This window comes from Clarias gariepinus, chromosome 23 (genome assembly GCF_024256425.1).
Source record: "Clarias gariepinus isolate MV-2021 ecotype Netherlands chromosome 23, CGAR_prim_01v2, whole genome shotgun sequence".
Classification (NCBI taxonomy): Eukaryota; Metazoa; Chordata; class Actinopteri; order Siluriformes; family Clariidae; genus Clarias; species Clarias gariepinus.
Genome location: NC_071122.1, coordinates 22,938,512 through 22,955,568, shown reverse-complemented (window position 1 = coordinate 22,955,568; position 17,057 = coordinate 22,938,512). Strand labels below are relative to the sequence as shown.

At 41.1% G+C, this 17,057-nt stretch overlaps 2 protein-coding genes across 2 annotated transcripts; both read left to right on the top strand.

Moving 5' to 3' along the window:
* The first annotated feature begins 521 nt into the window (after nucleotides 1-521).
* Nucleotides 522-6,529, top strand: tada3l (transcriptional adaptor 3 (NGG1 homolog, yeast)-like). Its single transcript, XM_053483602.1, has 8 exons — nucleotides 522-745; nucleotides 854-1,104; nucleotides 3,242-3,347; nucleotides 3,587-3,719; nucleotides 3,869-3,972; nucleotides 4,095-4,195; nucleotides 4,295-4,486; nucleotides 5,262-6,529. The coding sequence occupies exons 1-8, from the start codon at nucleotides 536-538 to the stop codon at nucleotides 5,452-5,454; spliced, it is 1,290 nt and encodes a 429-aa protein (XP_053339577.1). The 5' UTR covers nucleotides 522-535; the 3' UTR covers nucleotides 5,455-6,529.
* A 1,151-nt stretch (nucleotides 6,530-7,680) lies between these two features.
* On the top strand, nucleotides 7,681-16,900 carry hmces (5-hydroxymethylcytosine binding, ES cell specific). Its single transcript, XM_053483797.1, has 7 exons — nucleotides 7,681-7,790; nucleotides 8,657-8,854; nucleotides 9,179-9,322; nucleotides 9,478-9,654; nucleotides 10,270-10,424; nucleotides 10,530-10,722; nucleotides 16,072-16,900. The coding sequence occupies exons 2-7, from the start codon at nucleotides 8,666-8,668 to the stop codon at nucleotides 16,273-16,275; spliced, it is 1,062 nt and encodes a 353-aa protein (XP_053339772.1). The 5' UTR covers nucleotides 7,681-7,790; nucleotides 8,657-8,665; the 3' UTR covers nucleotides 16,276-16,900.
* Nucleotides 16,901-17,057: the final 157 nt, after the last annotated feature.

Below are 17,057 nucleotides of genomic sequence, written 5' to 3'. Positions count from 1 at the left end.
GGGGATCACATATTTTAAGAAGCAAGAGGAACACAGCATGACATATAAGAATGGTAGGAGATGTACTCCGGTGGATGCAATATGAAACGGATTAGATACTGTAAGTTGCAGGAAATAGTGCAGCTAGACAACACTGGATGGTGGTTCATTTGGGATGACTTTGGAGGTACAGAAGAAAGAAAAAAAGAATGAGGCACTAAGGGTGGACACAGCATGGCTTACTCCAAAAAACGGAACATACACTATGAAAACTGAACCATGCATTAACCTGAACCTTAAATGAAATCAGAATGTGTCAAGTGATGCTGATTAGCTTTTTTAACTTTAACCTTTTATATTTTTCTACACAAAAAAATGTCTTTAATAATATTTCTCTTTAGAGTTTACAAAAAAGAAAAAGAAAAAACAAGAGCAAATATTACAGAGCTGACAATCATATTAAAGTACTGAATTCTCCTGCGATACTTACAGATCAAACTTATTTAATAAAAAAAATTTTTTAACTACTTTTTTACAGTCCTCCATAATCTCGAAAATGAGTGAACTCAAGGACTGCCCGCCGCTCAAATACTACGACTTCAAACCCGTGGAGCATGTCAAAGTGTGTCCCCGGTACACTGCAGTGTTGGGTCGCTCGGACGACGATGGCATCGGGATCGAGGAGTTGGACACGCTGCAACTGGAGCTGGAGACACTGCTGTCTTCGGCAAGCCGGCGTCTCCGAGCGCTGGAAGAACAAAGACAGGTCAGAAGTCGTACATCACTCTCTTTAGAAGTTTTTCCTCTCTCTCTCTCTCTCTCTCTCTGTCTCTCTCTCTCTCAAATATGACTATTATTCCACTCGTCCATACAGATCCTTACAGATTGGCAGGACAAAAAAGGAGACAAAAGGTTCATGAAGATGCCAAAAGAAGTCGATCCGGGCGCGTCCTCGCGCCATCCCAAGCCTAAGAAGCCAAAGCTGGAGGGCAAAGCCGGGCATGGACCTGGGCCCGGTCCAGGGAGACCCAAATCTAAAAACCTACAACCCAAAGTCCAGGAGTATGAGTTCGGTGAAGACCCGCAGGACATGCCCCGCAACCCCAAAAATGACGCTCCAAACAGGTGGGCTGATGTTAAATGTGATAGAAAACATCTTTCTGATGTTTAAGAACATCTTAAGCATCAGAAACAACTCTAACAGACTCTTGTAGTAAACACTAGGAACCACCTGATACGATATTATCATGATACAATCAATTTATATTGTGATTCTGTTATCATCATGATTTTAAGTATTCTGATTACGTATTAATTATTATTATTATTTTTTTCTTAAAGTTTTATACCTTAGCTTTATTCAACAGCTTGGCCGTTCCTTATGAAACCAGTTTTCTCACTTAATCACCAAGCACAGCATTTAAACAATACAAACTAACATTAAATACAAAAGTTTAACATTTAATGGCAAATTAAATTAAACACTAAGCTAAATCTTTACTGAGCAGCACTTATCTTTGTCCTCCGCTATAATTATTATTTCTAACCAAACTTAGCAAATAATTTACTTCATCCACACTGGATGCCAGTGTGTGAATAGTTTAGAATGCGCCACCTGTAGGATCATAAAGAAACTGCGTAATTTTACCGCTTAAAGTGTGTTATAGTATATGTCAAGTAATGTAAAAGCATAAAACTGCGTCTCTGTTGTGCCACTCGGAAGCTCGTGGGCGCGGTAATAAATCAGTTATATCTGAGACTGATGGATCATTGCTGATCAAGATGAAAACCAGCCAATTCCAGGCACTAAATGATTGACCGTCTTTTTTATAAATGTAATACATTGTTAAAAAATCGCTTTTGGAGTCAGTGTGGCCATACATGAATCGCCACAAAAAAAAAAAAAATCAGGATTCATATCTAAATTGGTTAGGAAAAATGTTTCCTTTAATCCCCTATAGCAAAACTAGTTCTTACTGTGTATTGGACTTAAGTACAGTCTGCATTTTAGTCCCATAAAGTTAGATTTAGATGGGGTGTCCAAACTTTTGACTTTTGCTTGTCTAAGGTGACGCTACAGCCAATCCTATCACTCTAAATCTCTAAGCGCTTTATTTAATCTAGTACTAAAATAAAATCTTGAAAGTAGAGTAAACACATCATAAATGATTGACTTATACAGTTTAAATCCACTCTAAGGGTACGAGCATACTGAGGGAAACAGATGATATTTTTAATCACCTAGAGAATTTCATCCAGTTCTGCACTGAAGGGAAGGAAAGATGAAAAGACTTTATCGTCATAGGATTTTCATTGATGCAACGAAATTAGTTTGGTAGCTCTCAGAGACCAGAAGCAATAAGAAATGTCACAGGACATCACACAGGACCAAAAACATCCTTCTCCACAGTGCACTTTATGGACATTTCTCACACCTAACAATTATAGTCCATTTATGGACATTATACATTTGTGCACATTTGCATTCACCCTGGACATTTCTGGACATTTCTACTTCATTTCGTTTTGCAGACTGTTGCACATTTTCCATATTTTGCATATGTCCCATATTTTATATTCTGTCCTTCATATCTACAGTTTTCAATATTTTATAAAGAACGTCTCTATATTTTATTTTTTTATTTCCATTCCCTAATTTATTTTTATTTCTATTGATAATTTAGATTCTAAAGGTCATGAGCGGTCGTGTAAGCATTTCACTGCATATCGTACTGTGTATGACTGAGTATATGAAAAAAAAAAATAATAATCCAAATAATTTGGATTTGATTTGAATGTAAGAATAAACAAAAGAATAAACACAAGATAATTGCACTGAAATATAATGAATATATAACAATATACAGTATAAAATGGAATGTATGTGACGTAGGACCTGGATCTTGGTGCAAACAGTAGAGTGCAAACATGATCGTCAGAGAAATATAAGAAAATATTGCACAAGTTATAATAACCAGATTAAGTGATTTTGTAAAAAGACTACTTATTTAGATATTTTCCCAGAACAAATAATTCAGCGCTTGCACTGGCACTGGGTTTAATATACTTCCCTCTGTGTGTGTGTGTGTGTGTGTGTGTGTGTGTGTGTGTGTGTGTGTGTGTGTGTGTGTGTGTGTGTGGTTATTAAAAATAAAGTGTAAAATACAGTGTGAAAGAACTCACAAGTTTGGCTTGTCCTTTAAAGTATGAATTGTCATAGCTCAAACTCTTTGTGTGTGTGTGTGTGTGTGTGTGGGGACAGGTTCTGGGCTTCAGTAGAGCCGTATTGTGCAGACATCACCAACGAAGAGATCCGGGTTCTTGAAGAACTTCTTAAACCGCCTGAAGATGAAGCAGAATACTACAAGGTTACATTTTTCTACACACACATACATACACACACACACACAGTACAACTTTGAGCACGATTTTTTTTAAACTATGATGGCTTATGAGTTGTTTCTTTGTTTTAAATGAAAAAGTTGAATATTATTCACAGGATTTAAGCAGATTTTAAAGCTCCATAGTTGTGTCTTATTGCTCTTGGTTTGTGAGATGTACGTGGCTTTGATGTAAATCGTGTGATGTGTGTGTGTGTGTTTTGTAGATTCCTGCTCTAGGGAAGCACTACTCGCAGCGCTGGGCACAAGAGGACCTGCTGGAGGAGCAGAGAGAAGGAGCGCGAGCCAACGATAAGAAGAAGAGCATGCTGGGTCCGCTCTCTGAGATCGACGCCAAAGGTAGTTCGCTTGACCGTCGTTAGAAGAATTTAGAAGACGACATGGAGACCTTTTTATACTCTTCTCCCAGTATTATTTCATGAGTATTTGCTTAAATAAATTTGAGCGTTATCCGATAACCGTTTAAGTTTTGTCTGCTCTCGTTGAAGACGTAGACGCCTTGCTGAAGAAGTCTGAGTCCCAGCACGAGCCTCCGGAGGACGGCTGCCCGTTCGGTCCCCTCACACAGCGCCTGCTGCAAGCTCTGGTGGAGGTCTGAGACTTCTGATTAATACAAATTTATATTCACAAAGTCTCCTGTGTTACACATTTATTACTCTTGCAGTACAGTTATATTCTTTGTTTTAAGCTGTAAGTGATATGATGATGTTGCAGGAGAATATCCTGTCCCCTATGGAGGATTCTCCCATTCCAGACATTCCGGCGAAGGACGACGGAGCAGGGACGTCGCCCCGCAGCCAGGGGAAACCTTTCAGGTGATATAATACCTCGTGCTCAGAATGACGTCTGTAGCGGAACTAAACTTTTTGAGCTCACCCATCACACTCTCTCTATCTCTCTCTCTCTGACGTCAGCGTTCCACACACACGCTCTCTGGAAGCCCGGATCAGGGAAGAGCTGGTGGCTCAGGGACTTTTGGACTCTGAGGAGAGACAAGGTACAGGAGGGGACTCCGAGGACGAGGTGCTGGCCGAGCTCCAGAAGAGACAGGCCGAGCTCAAAGCCCTGACCGCTCACAACCGAGCACGGAAGCAGGAGCTGCTCAGGTGGGGTTTCACAGAGCGATACGTAGAGATTTCCAAATGTAGGGGAAAAAATGCAGTTCCTTAAAATTCTGACACAAATTGTTTACCTACTGTTATGCTTTTATTTCAGTACTAGATCAAACAAAATGCTTAGAGATTTAGAGTAATAGGACTGGATGTAGCATCAGCTTACACTACCAAAAGTCAAAAATTTTACATCCCTACTAATTTCTGATTTTTATTTCTTTATACACTGTAAAACAATACTGAAGGCGTTTATACAAAATACACAATAATCTCCTTTGAACAGTTGATATTGAGATGTATCTGCTACTTCTGCTCTGTAAATTCTTCATAACGGCTCTAATCAGAGGTGCTGTTTGTTATTTGATGATTTCTGAGGTTGGTAACTCTAAATAAGGTACGTTTTGGTCTTGCTTTCCTGGGAAGGACTTTATCATGATGGTGCTTGATGGGTTTTGAAAAACGCACTCAACAATGTACTGTCCTTGCAAGAACCGTTCCAGCTGTTTACAGCTGACCTTTGTGTCTTAAAATAACAAGTGACTGTTGCTTAATTATCTAATACCAAATGTGTTATTTCATAGTTTTAATAAAATAATTAAATATTCAGTACTGTTCTGGAATGTAGGAAATAAATCCAAACTGGTGTGCAAACTTTTGACTGGTACTGTACATCGCAAATCTATTTTTAAAGTTATTATTCGAGATCTTTGCTCTGTCCTTTTTAGTCCTCCTTATGCTGTGTGTGTGTGTATATGTGTCGCCTCTCCAGGTTAGCACGGGAGGAGATGAGGAAGCAGGAGCTGCGCCAGTGTGTCCGAGTGGCCGACAATGAGGTGATGGAGGCGTTCCGGCGTATCATGGCCGCCAGGCAAAAGAAACGCACTCCAACCAAGAAAGAAAAGGATCAGGCGTGGAAGGCGCTGAAAGAGAGGGAGAGGATCCTCAAACAGCTGGATGGATGAAGAAGACCGTGAACTGATGTGTTTGTGCGTGTGTGTGTGTGTGTGTGTGTGTGTGTGTAGAGTCGCGAGGACCAGAGTTTCCAAAACAAATAGATTTTATGTCAAGGGCTGGTTCTAGACTTATCCCAGTCGCGCCTAGATCTAACACAACACCACGGTGTACCTCTAATCATCTTTTTTCACAAGACAGTGACACTGATGGGGCTTTACTAGTCCAGCTTTGATGCATGCAGTACTTTTCCTTCCATACACAAAACCCATTCTTATTCTGCACTCAGAAAGTCTCACTCTGTCTGTTTCAGGTTATTTGCTTTCCTTAGATGCAAGACCGTTTATTTCTGTTTTCTTTGCTTTGCTTTACTTTATTCAGAAGTGGTAAAGTTTGATTAGAGGTCATTTCAAAATCGTTTGCTCTTGACTTTCTTGGAAAAAAAACCCATTTAGACACTTAAGTCGAAACCACCACATTCTTGACCTGTTGGATCTGGAGGTGAGAGCGTTCTTATTAAAAGATAAATATTCCCAATCCCTGTATAGAGCCAGCCCTGGACACAAACTTCATTGAGCCACATGATGTGCACTAAGTAATCACTGATACACTACTGTGAGAAATCCTGTCACCATCCTTAGACTTGTACGAACCGGGCCTGCCAGTACTGTACGAGTGCCTGTTTCATCGCCCGCGGTACCGTAATGTGAGCAAAGTGCTGACAGGAGCTAAGCTTTCTGAGGATCCTGGGGCCTTTTTTTTCTTTTTTTTTTATACCATGTTTGCCTTTATTTTGTACAGCAGTAACTGTTACAGTCAGGTGAGAAAGTTGTGTTTTGCCATTGCATGTGTTCAACACGAAGCATGATTATTTTAATTACTTTTTTTTCTACTTGTTTTTGAACAGAAAGGTTAAAGAAACTGAACACAAAGAATTTATGAAATAATTCATTCGCCAGGATATTGTTTACTAATGTTTGTTTTGTACAAAACACCACGATTGTGAATTTTTTTTCACTCTTTTTTTTCATTTCAGTGTTGTTCCATGTACGTAAACAAGAAAAATAAATGTTTATTGATGTCAAACCTGTTTAGATTTTATTCCACGAAACAGATCAAAAGTATCCTATAGTTATTAGGATTAGGGTCATTAGGGACGGTAATCACCAGGGGTAGTTAAGAGGCTTCCACAGGATTATTACTGCAGTGATCAATACTGTTCAGCTGCAAGTTATTTAACCCTAACTGATGCAGTGAGTGACTTCTCATTTCTTAAAACAACCATGTTAGAAGACATATCCTGTGGTCGTGGCAAAGATGTTCCTCTGTTTCAGAATGTCCTGCATCAAGCAAAGATAAAATAACTAAGCTGATGGTTGAATTAAGAATTGTAAAACAAAGTAATAAAACCTGGAAGGATAGTCGTGTACTGTATCATCATCTTTGAGGAAGAAATGTGGTTGGAAAAACAGACTAAATGAGCGTGATGGGAGATCACTTGAATGCTTCAAATCAATAAAATATAAGAAAGATAAAAAATAGAATCATTTTTAAAAAGCACCTTCTTTTTTCCTAAATTAAATTAAGAGCATTTCCACACACACAATGTGAAGAAAACTTAAGGGATTGGGACTAAACAGCTGTGTAGCCTTAGGAATGCCACTTATCAGTGAGGCTTAATAGGGGAAAAGGACTTCAATTTGTTAGGGAGCGTAAATAATGGACTGTGAAAGGTCATGTGGTCTGATGAGTCCAGATTCACCCTGTTCCAGTGTAATGGGTGCATCAGGGTAAGAAAAGAGCCATCATGCCCAGTGCCTATTGCCCAAGCCTGTAGGAGGCAGTGTTATGATCTGGGGTTGCTTCAGTTGCTCAGGTGGCAAGTCAGCTGATGATCTGAATATACTGAATGTTCAGATTTTTTCCATCAATTAATGCATATTCCAAGATGGTGCCAGGGCACAAATTGTGAATAGAGTGCTTCGGGGAGGGTGAGAGAATTTTCACACATTGAGTTCAGACATTAACACTACTGAGACTCTGGGGAGTGCTGGAGGTTTTGCATCATCAATGCAAGATCTTAGAGAGAAATTAATGCGACTCTGGACTGAAATAAATGTTGTGGCATTACACAAGTTTATTAAATTAAAGCAAAATGCGGTGCAATGCAACATTATTAATGCAATGCGACTTTTATTTGGCCAGGCAGTATATTTGCATGCTTGGGCGCGCGCGCTGCGCGAGACGGGTTTTGTATTTGCGCGCGCGTACACAGGTGAGAAGTACCGCTAGCGAGCTGCGGTTACGGCGAAAGGCCGTTCGTTGTTGTTTTCGGTGACAGGCACCGGTAAGTAGATCAAACGCACAAAGAAATACGCAAGCAAACTTTTCCGTTAACTAATAATGTGATTTTTACCGCAAGTTATGGTCACGTCGGCCGTGTTTATCAAGGGTTAGCCAAACGTTAGCATCGTATTGTTATGCTACACTACCCCCGTAGTTTATAAATCCCGCCTCTTGGCTTACAATTGGCTACTTTATCATGAATCCACCAATCAGGGTTCGCCATTTTATCGGCGGCTCGAGAGTTGATACGAATTGGCCAATCAGAACGCAGGAGGCGGAATCTAAGGGCAATACAGGTAGTGGGGAAACCGGAAGTGTAAAATTTCACTGATGTTAAATAGAATTTACAAAAATGTTTCTGAATAAAAGTGCTAAAGAAAGCTTTGCTAACAAACACTGCTGCCTTAATATTAGCAAAATATGAGTACTGTTATAGCAATAAAGTATGAATTAAGTTTCAATTTACTGTACAGAGACAGTCAAGTTTTTTAAAGCCAAACAGACTCATTTCAGTTGTTAATTAGTTAATTAATTAATACGTCTTATTGAGTGGCATAGTGGCGTAGTGGTTAGCACTGTCTAACTGTCTTGCACCTTCTGGGTCCAGGGTGCATAGTTTAGAGTTTGCATGTTCTCCCTGTGCTTGGTAGGTTTCCTCTCGCAGTCCAAAGACATGTCTAGTTGGCGTTCCCATATTGCCAAAAGTGTGTGTGTGTGTGTGTGCCCTGCGATAGATCCAGGGTATACCCCGCCCCGTGCCCTTAGTTTCTGGGAACCTGTATCCAAGATAAAGCAGTATAGACGTACAGTTTGTTAGGTGTTTATTAATTAATTGTTTAATTATATTAATTTATCATTTTGTTTTAGCTTGATATCATGTGCGGAAGGACAGCCTGCACCCTCGCCCCTGATGAGCTCCGGCGTGCTTCTCAGTACCGGGACCGATCTGGACAGCAGCGACAGCCTCAGTGGAAGGACGGCGATGCAGATAAATACCGACCATCCTACAACAAAAGTCCTCAGTCCTTCAGTCCAGTTCTGCTGTCCAGTAGACATTTTAATAAGGTAAAGTGCTTCTGATTCTTCTCAATCTTTTTAAAATAAAAATGGAGTTGCAATATACAGCCAGGATGCATTTAGTGTGTGACTTTCAGCCCCTGTGAGTGTTGGTGTTTTTTAACCACACTGATCATCTTCATAAGAAGACCGAAGGCTCTTTGTTAAACACATACACACTAACTCTTTCAATAGCTTCGGTATAACAGGATGTGTGATATTCTTACATCACTGAATTGTTGTGTTAGCCTGGGGGAAACATTAAAATCAAGTTCCCTTGTATAAAGAAAAAAATACCCTGTAATTCACTCCATCACTGTTGGTGTTGGACAGGAAGCCTCAGTGGACGAGTGTGTGTTGGCGACGATGCGGTGGGGTCTGGTGCCGGGATGGTTCAAGGAGAGCGACCCGAGCAAGATGCAGTACAGCACCTCGAACTGTCGCAGCGAGAGCCTGCTGGAGAAAAAGTCATACAAGGTATTAGATGCATACGTAATTGTGTGTGTCATAGCTAGGTGAAACGGCATTTTTTTATACCAGAGTGTATAGCCAAAATGTTTTTTCTGTTTAATGCTAAATTTTATGTATTATAAATTTTTTTAACTAAATGTTTGTGCATTCTGTAATCACAGGAGCCCCTGCTTAAAGGGCAGCGCTGTGTCATTTTAGCAGACGGCTTCTACGAGTGGAGGAGGCAGCAGAAGGAGAGGCAGGCTTTCTTTATCTATTTTCCCCAGGAACAGCGTGAGAAGCAGGACACGGACGAGGGAAAGATGAAAAGCGACGGACACCCTGAAGTAAAATCAGAGGTAAGAAGCACGGAGTTAAAAACTTGGGGAATTATTTACGCAGAAGTGCCATCACCTACGCCTGAATAGGAGACACCAGGTCTTTGAAAAAGAAAAGAGACTGGAAGGAAGCATGTGTTCTGGCAGCAATTATTTATTTGTTTATTTATTTCTTAATTATGATTACTGTAAGTCACGAGGTCTGAATAAATGTGATCTGATTGTTGTGAATCAGCGTGATCAAAAAAATCATGGTGAGACGTCTGGCTGGGTCTGAGAGTATTATTTACAGTATGCTGGTGTCATGGAGCAGACGTGGTCTACTGCGCATTCGTGGTAAAATTCGTGGTTCTTCCCACAATGAGCTCTGAATGCAGGTTAAAAAATACAGAGTGATGTGAGTGAGAATAACCCATTACTTCGTTTTAAAAGTAATAAGTGATAACGTATTTCGACTTGGATAAAGTTCCGGCTCTTTGTGTAAGTTCCTGGTTCAAATCCTGGCTGTCTTCTCATTAATATGAGGTGAATATAGACGCGACTTATACCAGTTAATAATGTTAACATCAGATCATGATCACAATTTCATTTCAGGCCACTAAAGAATAATCGATTGATTATTATCTGCGTTAACAGGACGCCGAAGTGGGCAGTGATTGGACAGGATGGCGTCTGCTGACCATAGCGGGGCTGTTTGACGCCTGGACACCTCCTGGTGGTGGGGAGGTTATGTACACGTACACTGTGATCACTGTGAGCGCCTCGACAAACCTGCAGAGCATCCATGACAGGTAGTGCACGGCATCGTGTCCTCTACTGTGGCATGTAGAAATGTGTAGAGGTCGTTGTGGGTTATATTATTGTTGTTTTTATTTAAATGTGTGTGTGTGAGACAGGATGCCAGCCATTCTAGATGGAGATGAGGAGGTGAGGCAGTGGTTGGATTACGGGGAGGTGCGCTCACTGGAGGCGCTTAAGTTGCTACGTTCTAAATCGTGCCTGACCTTTCACCCCGTCTCTTCTTTCGTCAACAATGCGCGCAACAACTCACCCGAGTGCCTGCAGCCGCTGGACGCCGCCGCCAAGAAGGTGCTTTTATGTGTTTATGGCACAAAAAAGATGGATCGTTCATCTGGCGGAGTCAAACTCATTTACAGTTACAGATAGGCTTGATAATAAAATCAAAGATATTTATTAAAAAAAAAGTGAAAGCCCCTGTGTGAACTCTTGTGGCTGAACAGGACGAGTGGTTCACCTGGGGTGAGAGGGTTGCTGGTTCAAACCTCTCCCAGATCCTCCAGCATCTGAAATTTCTTTACCATAATGTGAAAAGTGTGACCTAATATTGTTCCTGTGGTTGAGCGAACGCACACACACACACACGTGGTCTCAGTGTTCAAACAGTATGTTGTATGCATGTACAGATGTTGACTATATGAGTGACGCGCACACTGAGACCGAGCATGGGGGACGATTACCCACAATTTCTCGCGCACGAGAGAGAAGAACTATTGTCTCAAGTTTAATCATAAGGTTTAATCAAACAAAGCACATGCGTACTACAGTACTCGTTTATCAAGATCTTGCTCGTTTTTCAAGTTAAAATGTATTTAAAAAAATTTGCGTGTTTTGCAAAATGCTTGCAGACTAAGTTACTCACAATCTAAAGTTTTACTGTACTTTAATTATAGTCTATTTTGTATCTTTCAACATAAAAATATACATATGTATGAAGCCAAAGAAATACCAATAGAAAAACTTAGACACTTAATTGTGTCATTAGAGAACCTACAGGGATGTGATCAGTGCTGTATATTAACCTCTGGAAGCTGAAATGGAGACGGTTATCTCCTTTTGCACTGGATGCTTCATTTTAGTCTCTCTTTGGATTGCACCGTTGTTCTAGTTATTAAGAAGAAAGTCCTATATGCAAACTCTCTCTGTTGCTCTTGCATGTCTTTCAATAGTACAGTGGTTACCACTTTTTTGGTGTGTGATATTGCTGGTTCAAAGCTCCCTTTTTGCTTTAGTGTTTGACTCACAGCATTGAGCCATTTACTAAACCATAGAAGCGTAGTGCAGGAGTGGCCAAGCCTGGCCCCTTAAAGCAGCAGCCCAGCAACCTGGAGCTGTTCCGAACCAGGATTGAACGTACCAGATATTGTGGTTGGCTCAATTGGATTTTGGTGTGCAATGTTGCTGGTTCAACTCTCATTAGAGTTTAAGTTTGCATCATTGAGCTAGTTGTTTCTTCTACAGCTTGCGACAGTGTATTGTTAGCCTCATGGTTGTCTGGTGTCTGAGGTCTCTGGTTCAAGTCTTACAGTATATCTTGCTCCAGCGCTTGAGTCGCACCATTAGGCCTAAAGTCCTGTAAGCACTCACTCACTTAGAGCTTTCAGTAGTGTAGTGGTTAAAGTCATGAGTTTTGGTGAATGAGGTCACTGGTTCAAGCCTCATCTTTTACTTTAGGGTTTGAGTCGCAGGTTTAAGAATAAAAAGTGATTTTATTTTACAAAAAACCAAAGCCCATCACATGCTGTTTGCTGTGTAGGATGGTTCAGGTTCTAGTCTGCCCTTTGGCACATTTAATAATATAAATTGTTGTAGCATTTTGAAGTGATTTACAAGGACTAAATCCCAACACATGCTGTTTGCACTCATGGCTCAATGGTGTCGTGGCTAGAGGTAGTACCACTGTTGTGACGGTGCAGGTTCAAGAAAGAGTAAAAAAGTGTTGTTGTGGCAATATACACTCACCTAAAGGATTATTAGGAACATCATACTAATATGGTGTTTGACCCCCTTTCGCCTTCAGAACTGCCTTAATTCTACGTGGCATTGATTCAACAAGGTGCTGAAAGCATTCTTTAGAAATGTTGGCCCATATTGATAGGATAGAATCTTGCAGTTGATGGAGATTTGTGGGATGCACATCCAGGGCACGAAGCTCCCGTTCCACCACATCCCAAAGATGCTCTATTGGGTTGAGATCTGGTGACTGTGGGGGCCGTTTTAGTACAGTGAACTCATTGTCATGTTCAAGAAACCAATTTGAAATGATTCGAGCTTTGTGACATGGTGCATTATCCTGCTGGAAGTAGCCATCAGAGGATGGGTACATGGTGGTCATAAAGGGATGGACATGGGGGCCTAAAGTGTGCCAAGAAAACATCCCCCACACCATTACACAAACACCGCCAGCCTGCACAGTGGTAACAAGGCACGATGGATCCATGTTCTCATTCTGTTTATGCCAAATTCTGACTCCACCATTTGAATCAAGAAACAGAAATCGAGACTCATCAGACCAGGCAACATTTTTCCAGTCTTCAACTGTCCAATTTTGGTGAGCTCATGCAAATTGTAGCTTCTTTTTCCTATTTGTGGTGGAGATGAGTGGTACCCAGAGGGGTCTTCTGCTGTTGTAGCCCATCCGCCTCAAGGTTGTGCATGTTGTGGCTTCACAAATGCTTAGCTGCATACTTCGGTTGTAACGAGTGGTTATTTCAGTCAAAGTTGCTCTTCTATCAGCTTGAATCAGTCGGCCCCTTTCTCCTCTGACCTCTAGCATCAACAAGGCATTTTCGCCCACAGGACTGGCGCATACTGGATGTTTTTCCCTTTTCACACAATTCTTTGTAAACCCTAAAAATGGTTGTGCGTGAAAATCCCAGTAACTGAGCAGATTGTGAAATACTCAGACCGGCCCGTCTGGCACCAACAACCATGCCACGCTCAAAATTGCTTAAATCACCTTTCTTTCCCATTCTGACATTCAGTTTGGAATTCAAGAGATTGTCTTGACCAGGACCACACCCCTAAATGCATTGAAGCAACTGCCATGTGATTGGTTGATTAGATAATTGCATTAATGAGAAATTGAACAGGTGTTCCTAATAATCCTTTAGGTGAGTGTATAGTGTGTAAGAGGGAGTTGGGTGCAGGACTCTGTAGCTCAACTGGCTGAGCGGATGCCTCTGTGAATCAAGAGGTGCTTGGATCAAATCCCAACCAGAGCTCCAGCTTATTTGAGTCTAAGAGGTGTGCCATTAGATTGGGGGGTGTTGTTGGTGTCTCAGTGTAGGCCAGGGAAAGTTTGGGAGTGTGTGGGTTGAGGGCAGTAGTTGGCAATTGAGAGACTGAGGGTAGGACAAAGAGTTGATGAAATGATGTGTGTATTGGGGACTTAAAGCTCTGTGATTGAGGGTGCCAGGGATAAGTGGAATATGGAAGTGGTAGAGGGTACTGCTCTCAGGGGGAGGAGAGGACAGGACAGTGGGATGCACTCTCAGAGTGATGGAGGACAGGACTTGGTGGAGGTGTGGCAGAGGGTCCTGATGTTGGAGAAGTATAGTTAGAAAGGAGTGGATGATGTGGAAGTTACTGTTCCATTCTATCTGCCCCTCACCTTGTCCCATCCTTTCCTGGGTTACCCTTTCTCCCACACCTCATGTTGGGACTTCATTTTACCCTCCCCACCTACACATCACTCTTGCTTCAACCCAGCCCTCTTCCTTACTTGACTCATCACTTCTTCCCTCTCTCACCTAGACCCCTTTCACTTCAGTCCACCTGTACCCTCTTCAACTTGCCCCATCCTATCATGCACAACTCATAGCTTATCTATATCATATTGTCCTATCCTCACCTCTGGAGACAAACACACCACTACCTAATTACCGTTCTAGGGCCACAGTTCCTTACATTTAGATAAGCTGGAACACTGGTTGGGGTTTGATCCAAGCACCTCTTGATCCAGAGAGGCAACAGCTCAGCCTGTTGAGCTACAGAGTTCCTGCTTCAGTGCTGTCTCTGTTACACCTTCATACTTCTGCAGCAACACTTTTTTTTTCTTAAAAACTGCCAAAAGCAAGATTAGAACCAGTACCTTCACAGCCCACAACAGTGACATTAACTCTGACCACTACACCGTCGAGCAACAGGAGTGTTGGTGCTACTTTGGGCTTTTTTTGTCTTCATAAAACACTTCTTAATGACATAACACTTTTATATAAAAACCTGTCAAAGTGCAAGATTAGGACTTATTATAACTCTCAAGTGTTGTGGTTAACATCAGTGGTTTTGGTATGATGTTGCTGGATCAAATCTTTTTTTTTTTCTTTTTTGCTTTAGTGTTTGTGTCACACCAGTCCTTTGAACATCTACTCCTTTTAACCTTTTTTTTTTTTTTTTTTCGAGTTGTTGATTGAGCCGTTTTATTACCCCATACAGTAAGTCCTGTAAGCAGGGCACCTTGCATGGTACAGGAGTAAGCCTCATGGTCTTTGGTGTTTAGTATGACTGATTCAAGTCCTGCTTTAATGTTGGTCCATAATTAGGTCAAGTATATTAAACAACAGTGTACTGCTACAGGAGCCTGTCTCCTCCAATAGGTCAGCTTCACCTTTGGGTAGAGAGGTTCCTGGTTCAAACCACCAGGATACAAGCATAGAGGGTTCAGGACTTGGTGGGAAAATGGTGATTCGCTCGCCTGCCTTTACATGGATCCTTCACATCCAATTCTTAATCTGTAGGGTTTGATATGATGTTGGCCCACTTTCTGCAGCTACAAATCTTCTGGGTCCACAAGGTTAAGGAGTGTGTTTATGGGAATTTTTTCCGGAAACGCATTTGTGTGGTAAGACACTGATGTTGGGCGAGAAGGCCGGACTCGCAGCCTCTGTTCTAATTCATTACAAACTTGCTTGTCCATGTTGGAACTTGTGTGGGGTTGTTTTTCAGGAGTTGGGCTCTGCACCTTACTTCCAGTGAAAGGAACTGTTAATGCTTCAGTATACCAAGATATCTGGGACAATTTCACACCCCCAAATTTGTGGGAACAGTTTGTGGACAGCCCCTTCCCCTTCCACCAGTGCATAAAGCAAAGTCCTGACCACAACCCGATAGAACACCTTTAGGATGAATTTGAGCGGAGACTGTGAGCCAGGCCTTCTTGTCCAACATCAATGTCTGACCTTACAAATGTAATTCTGGAAGAACGGAAGAAGCAAAATTCATGTAAGCACACCTCTAAACCTAGTGGAAAGCCCAGAAGAGTTAAAGCTGCAGTGGACCAATGTCATATTAAACATAATGGATTAGGTATTGGACATTACTCAAGTTTATATGCATGTGAAGGCAGGCGAGCGAATACTTTCAGCAATATAGTGTACATTAGCAATTTGAAATATTGTTTTTTTGATTTGCATGAGTACTGTATAAGCTGCAATTATCACAGTGATACAACTTTTCACAGTGTAAAATCAGCGGTCAAAAGCCACAGCCAGGAAAAGACAATGGCTATGTGTGAACCTGCATTAGAATTCTAACCTAAATAGATTTATTCCAACTCCATCCAGTACTGCTTCTGCACTCATTGTTTTCTGCAGATTTTTAGGAATAAGTGTTAAATAAAACTCGTTGTGCTTTCTTCAGGCTCCTCCTCGGGCTTCAGCCAGCAGCAAGATGATGATAAGCTGGCTTAAAAACGGCTCGCCCGTCAAGAGGAAAGCGCCCGACGACGCCGATCCTACAGAAATGGGAGAAAAGTCTCCGTCTGGGAAGCAGAAGGGTAAAGCTGCCGGGCCGCTGCAGCAATGGCTGCTGGGAAACGGGTCTAGTAAGAGACCAAGAACATAAAGCTCCCACACTTTGCTCTTGTTAAATATGTTGGTATTTCTTGTATTTGTAGGACAGTTTGCAGTATTACCAGAACACATGATTAGCTTCTTAAGCAAAAACCTGGGAATGGAGCGGCTTTAATCCTCCAGCACAAACCCAGAGGAGGAACATCTTTAAGTAAAATGTGTTATTCATGTTCCATAGTTGCTTTAAAGTGTACCAGGTTTAAGGTAGTATTAACTACCTGTTACAGTACTGTGTAGCAGATTGATATTTATGTTCGAAACTGCAGATTTAAAAGTACCGTTTCTCTCATTTATGGTTTTATTTGACTCAACCTAGTAGTTAAACTTATTCAGACTTTTACTAGCTAAAAATCTGTCTGCGAGACAGCTGGATTCAGAAGAAACTTACGGAATGAGTCTCCTGCTATTGTTGTTCATTGTGCATAGGAAAAATTGAAGCACCAAAATTACACCCACCACCGTTAAGATTACACCCGCTTCATAAAAAAAAAAAAAAAAAGGCAATTCACACGATTTATTCAACAAGGTTTTTTTAATTATTTTTTTTTTATTACTTTGAAATACATTTATTACCAAACGATGTATATGCTGTGCTGTAATAAATGTTTCCTTGGATGTCATGATGAATGTTTCGATGTCTTTACTCGTGTATTTTTGTGGGATTTCTTTTTTGCCTATCTATTCAGGTCAGTTAATAATAACAATAAGAATAATAATTATAATAACAAATCATACAAGAATAAACAGATATAAAATATCTGAGGGATGCCAACT

Coding starts and splice junctions, on each gene's coding strand:
- tada3l (XM_053483602.1), top strand. CDS start 536: ATGAGTGAACTCAAGGACTGCCCGCCGCTCAAATACTACGACTTCAAA. Junction 746..853: donor CGCTGGAAGAACAAAGACAG/GTCAGAAGTCGT, acceptor TCGTCCATACAG/ATCCTTACAGATTGGCAGGA. Junction 4,487..5,261: donor CGGAAGCAGGAGCTGCTCAG/GTGGGGTTTCAC, acceptor TCGCCTCTCCAG/GTTAGCACGGGAGGAGATGA.
- hmces (XM_053483797.1), top strand. CDS start 8,666: ATGTGCGGAAGGACAGCCTGCACCCTCGCCCCTGATGAGCTCCGGCGT. Junction 9,323..9,477: donor TGGAGAAAAAGTCATACAAG/GTATTAGATGCA, acceptor CTGTAATCACAG/GAGCCCCTGCTTAAAGGGCA. Junction 10,425..10,529: donor CTGCAGAGCATCCATGACAG/GTAGTGCACGGC, acceptor TGTGTGAGACAG/GATGCCAGCCATTCTAGATG.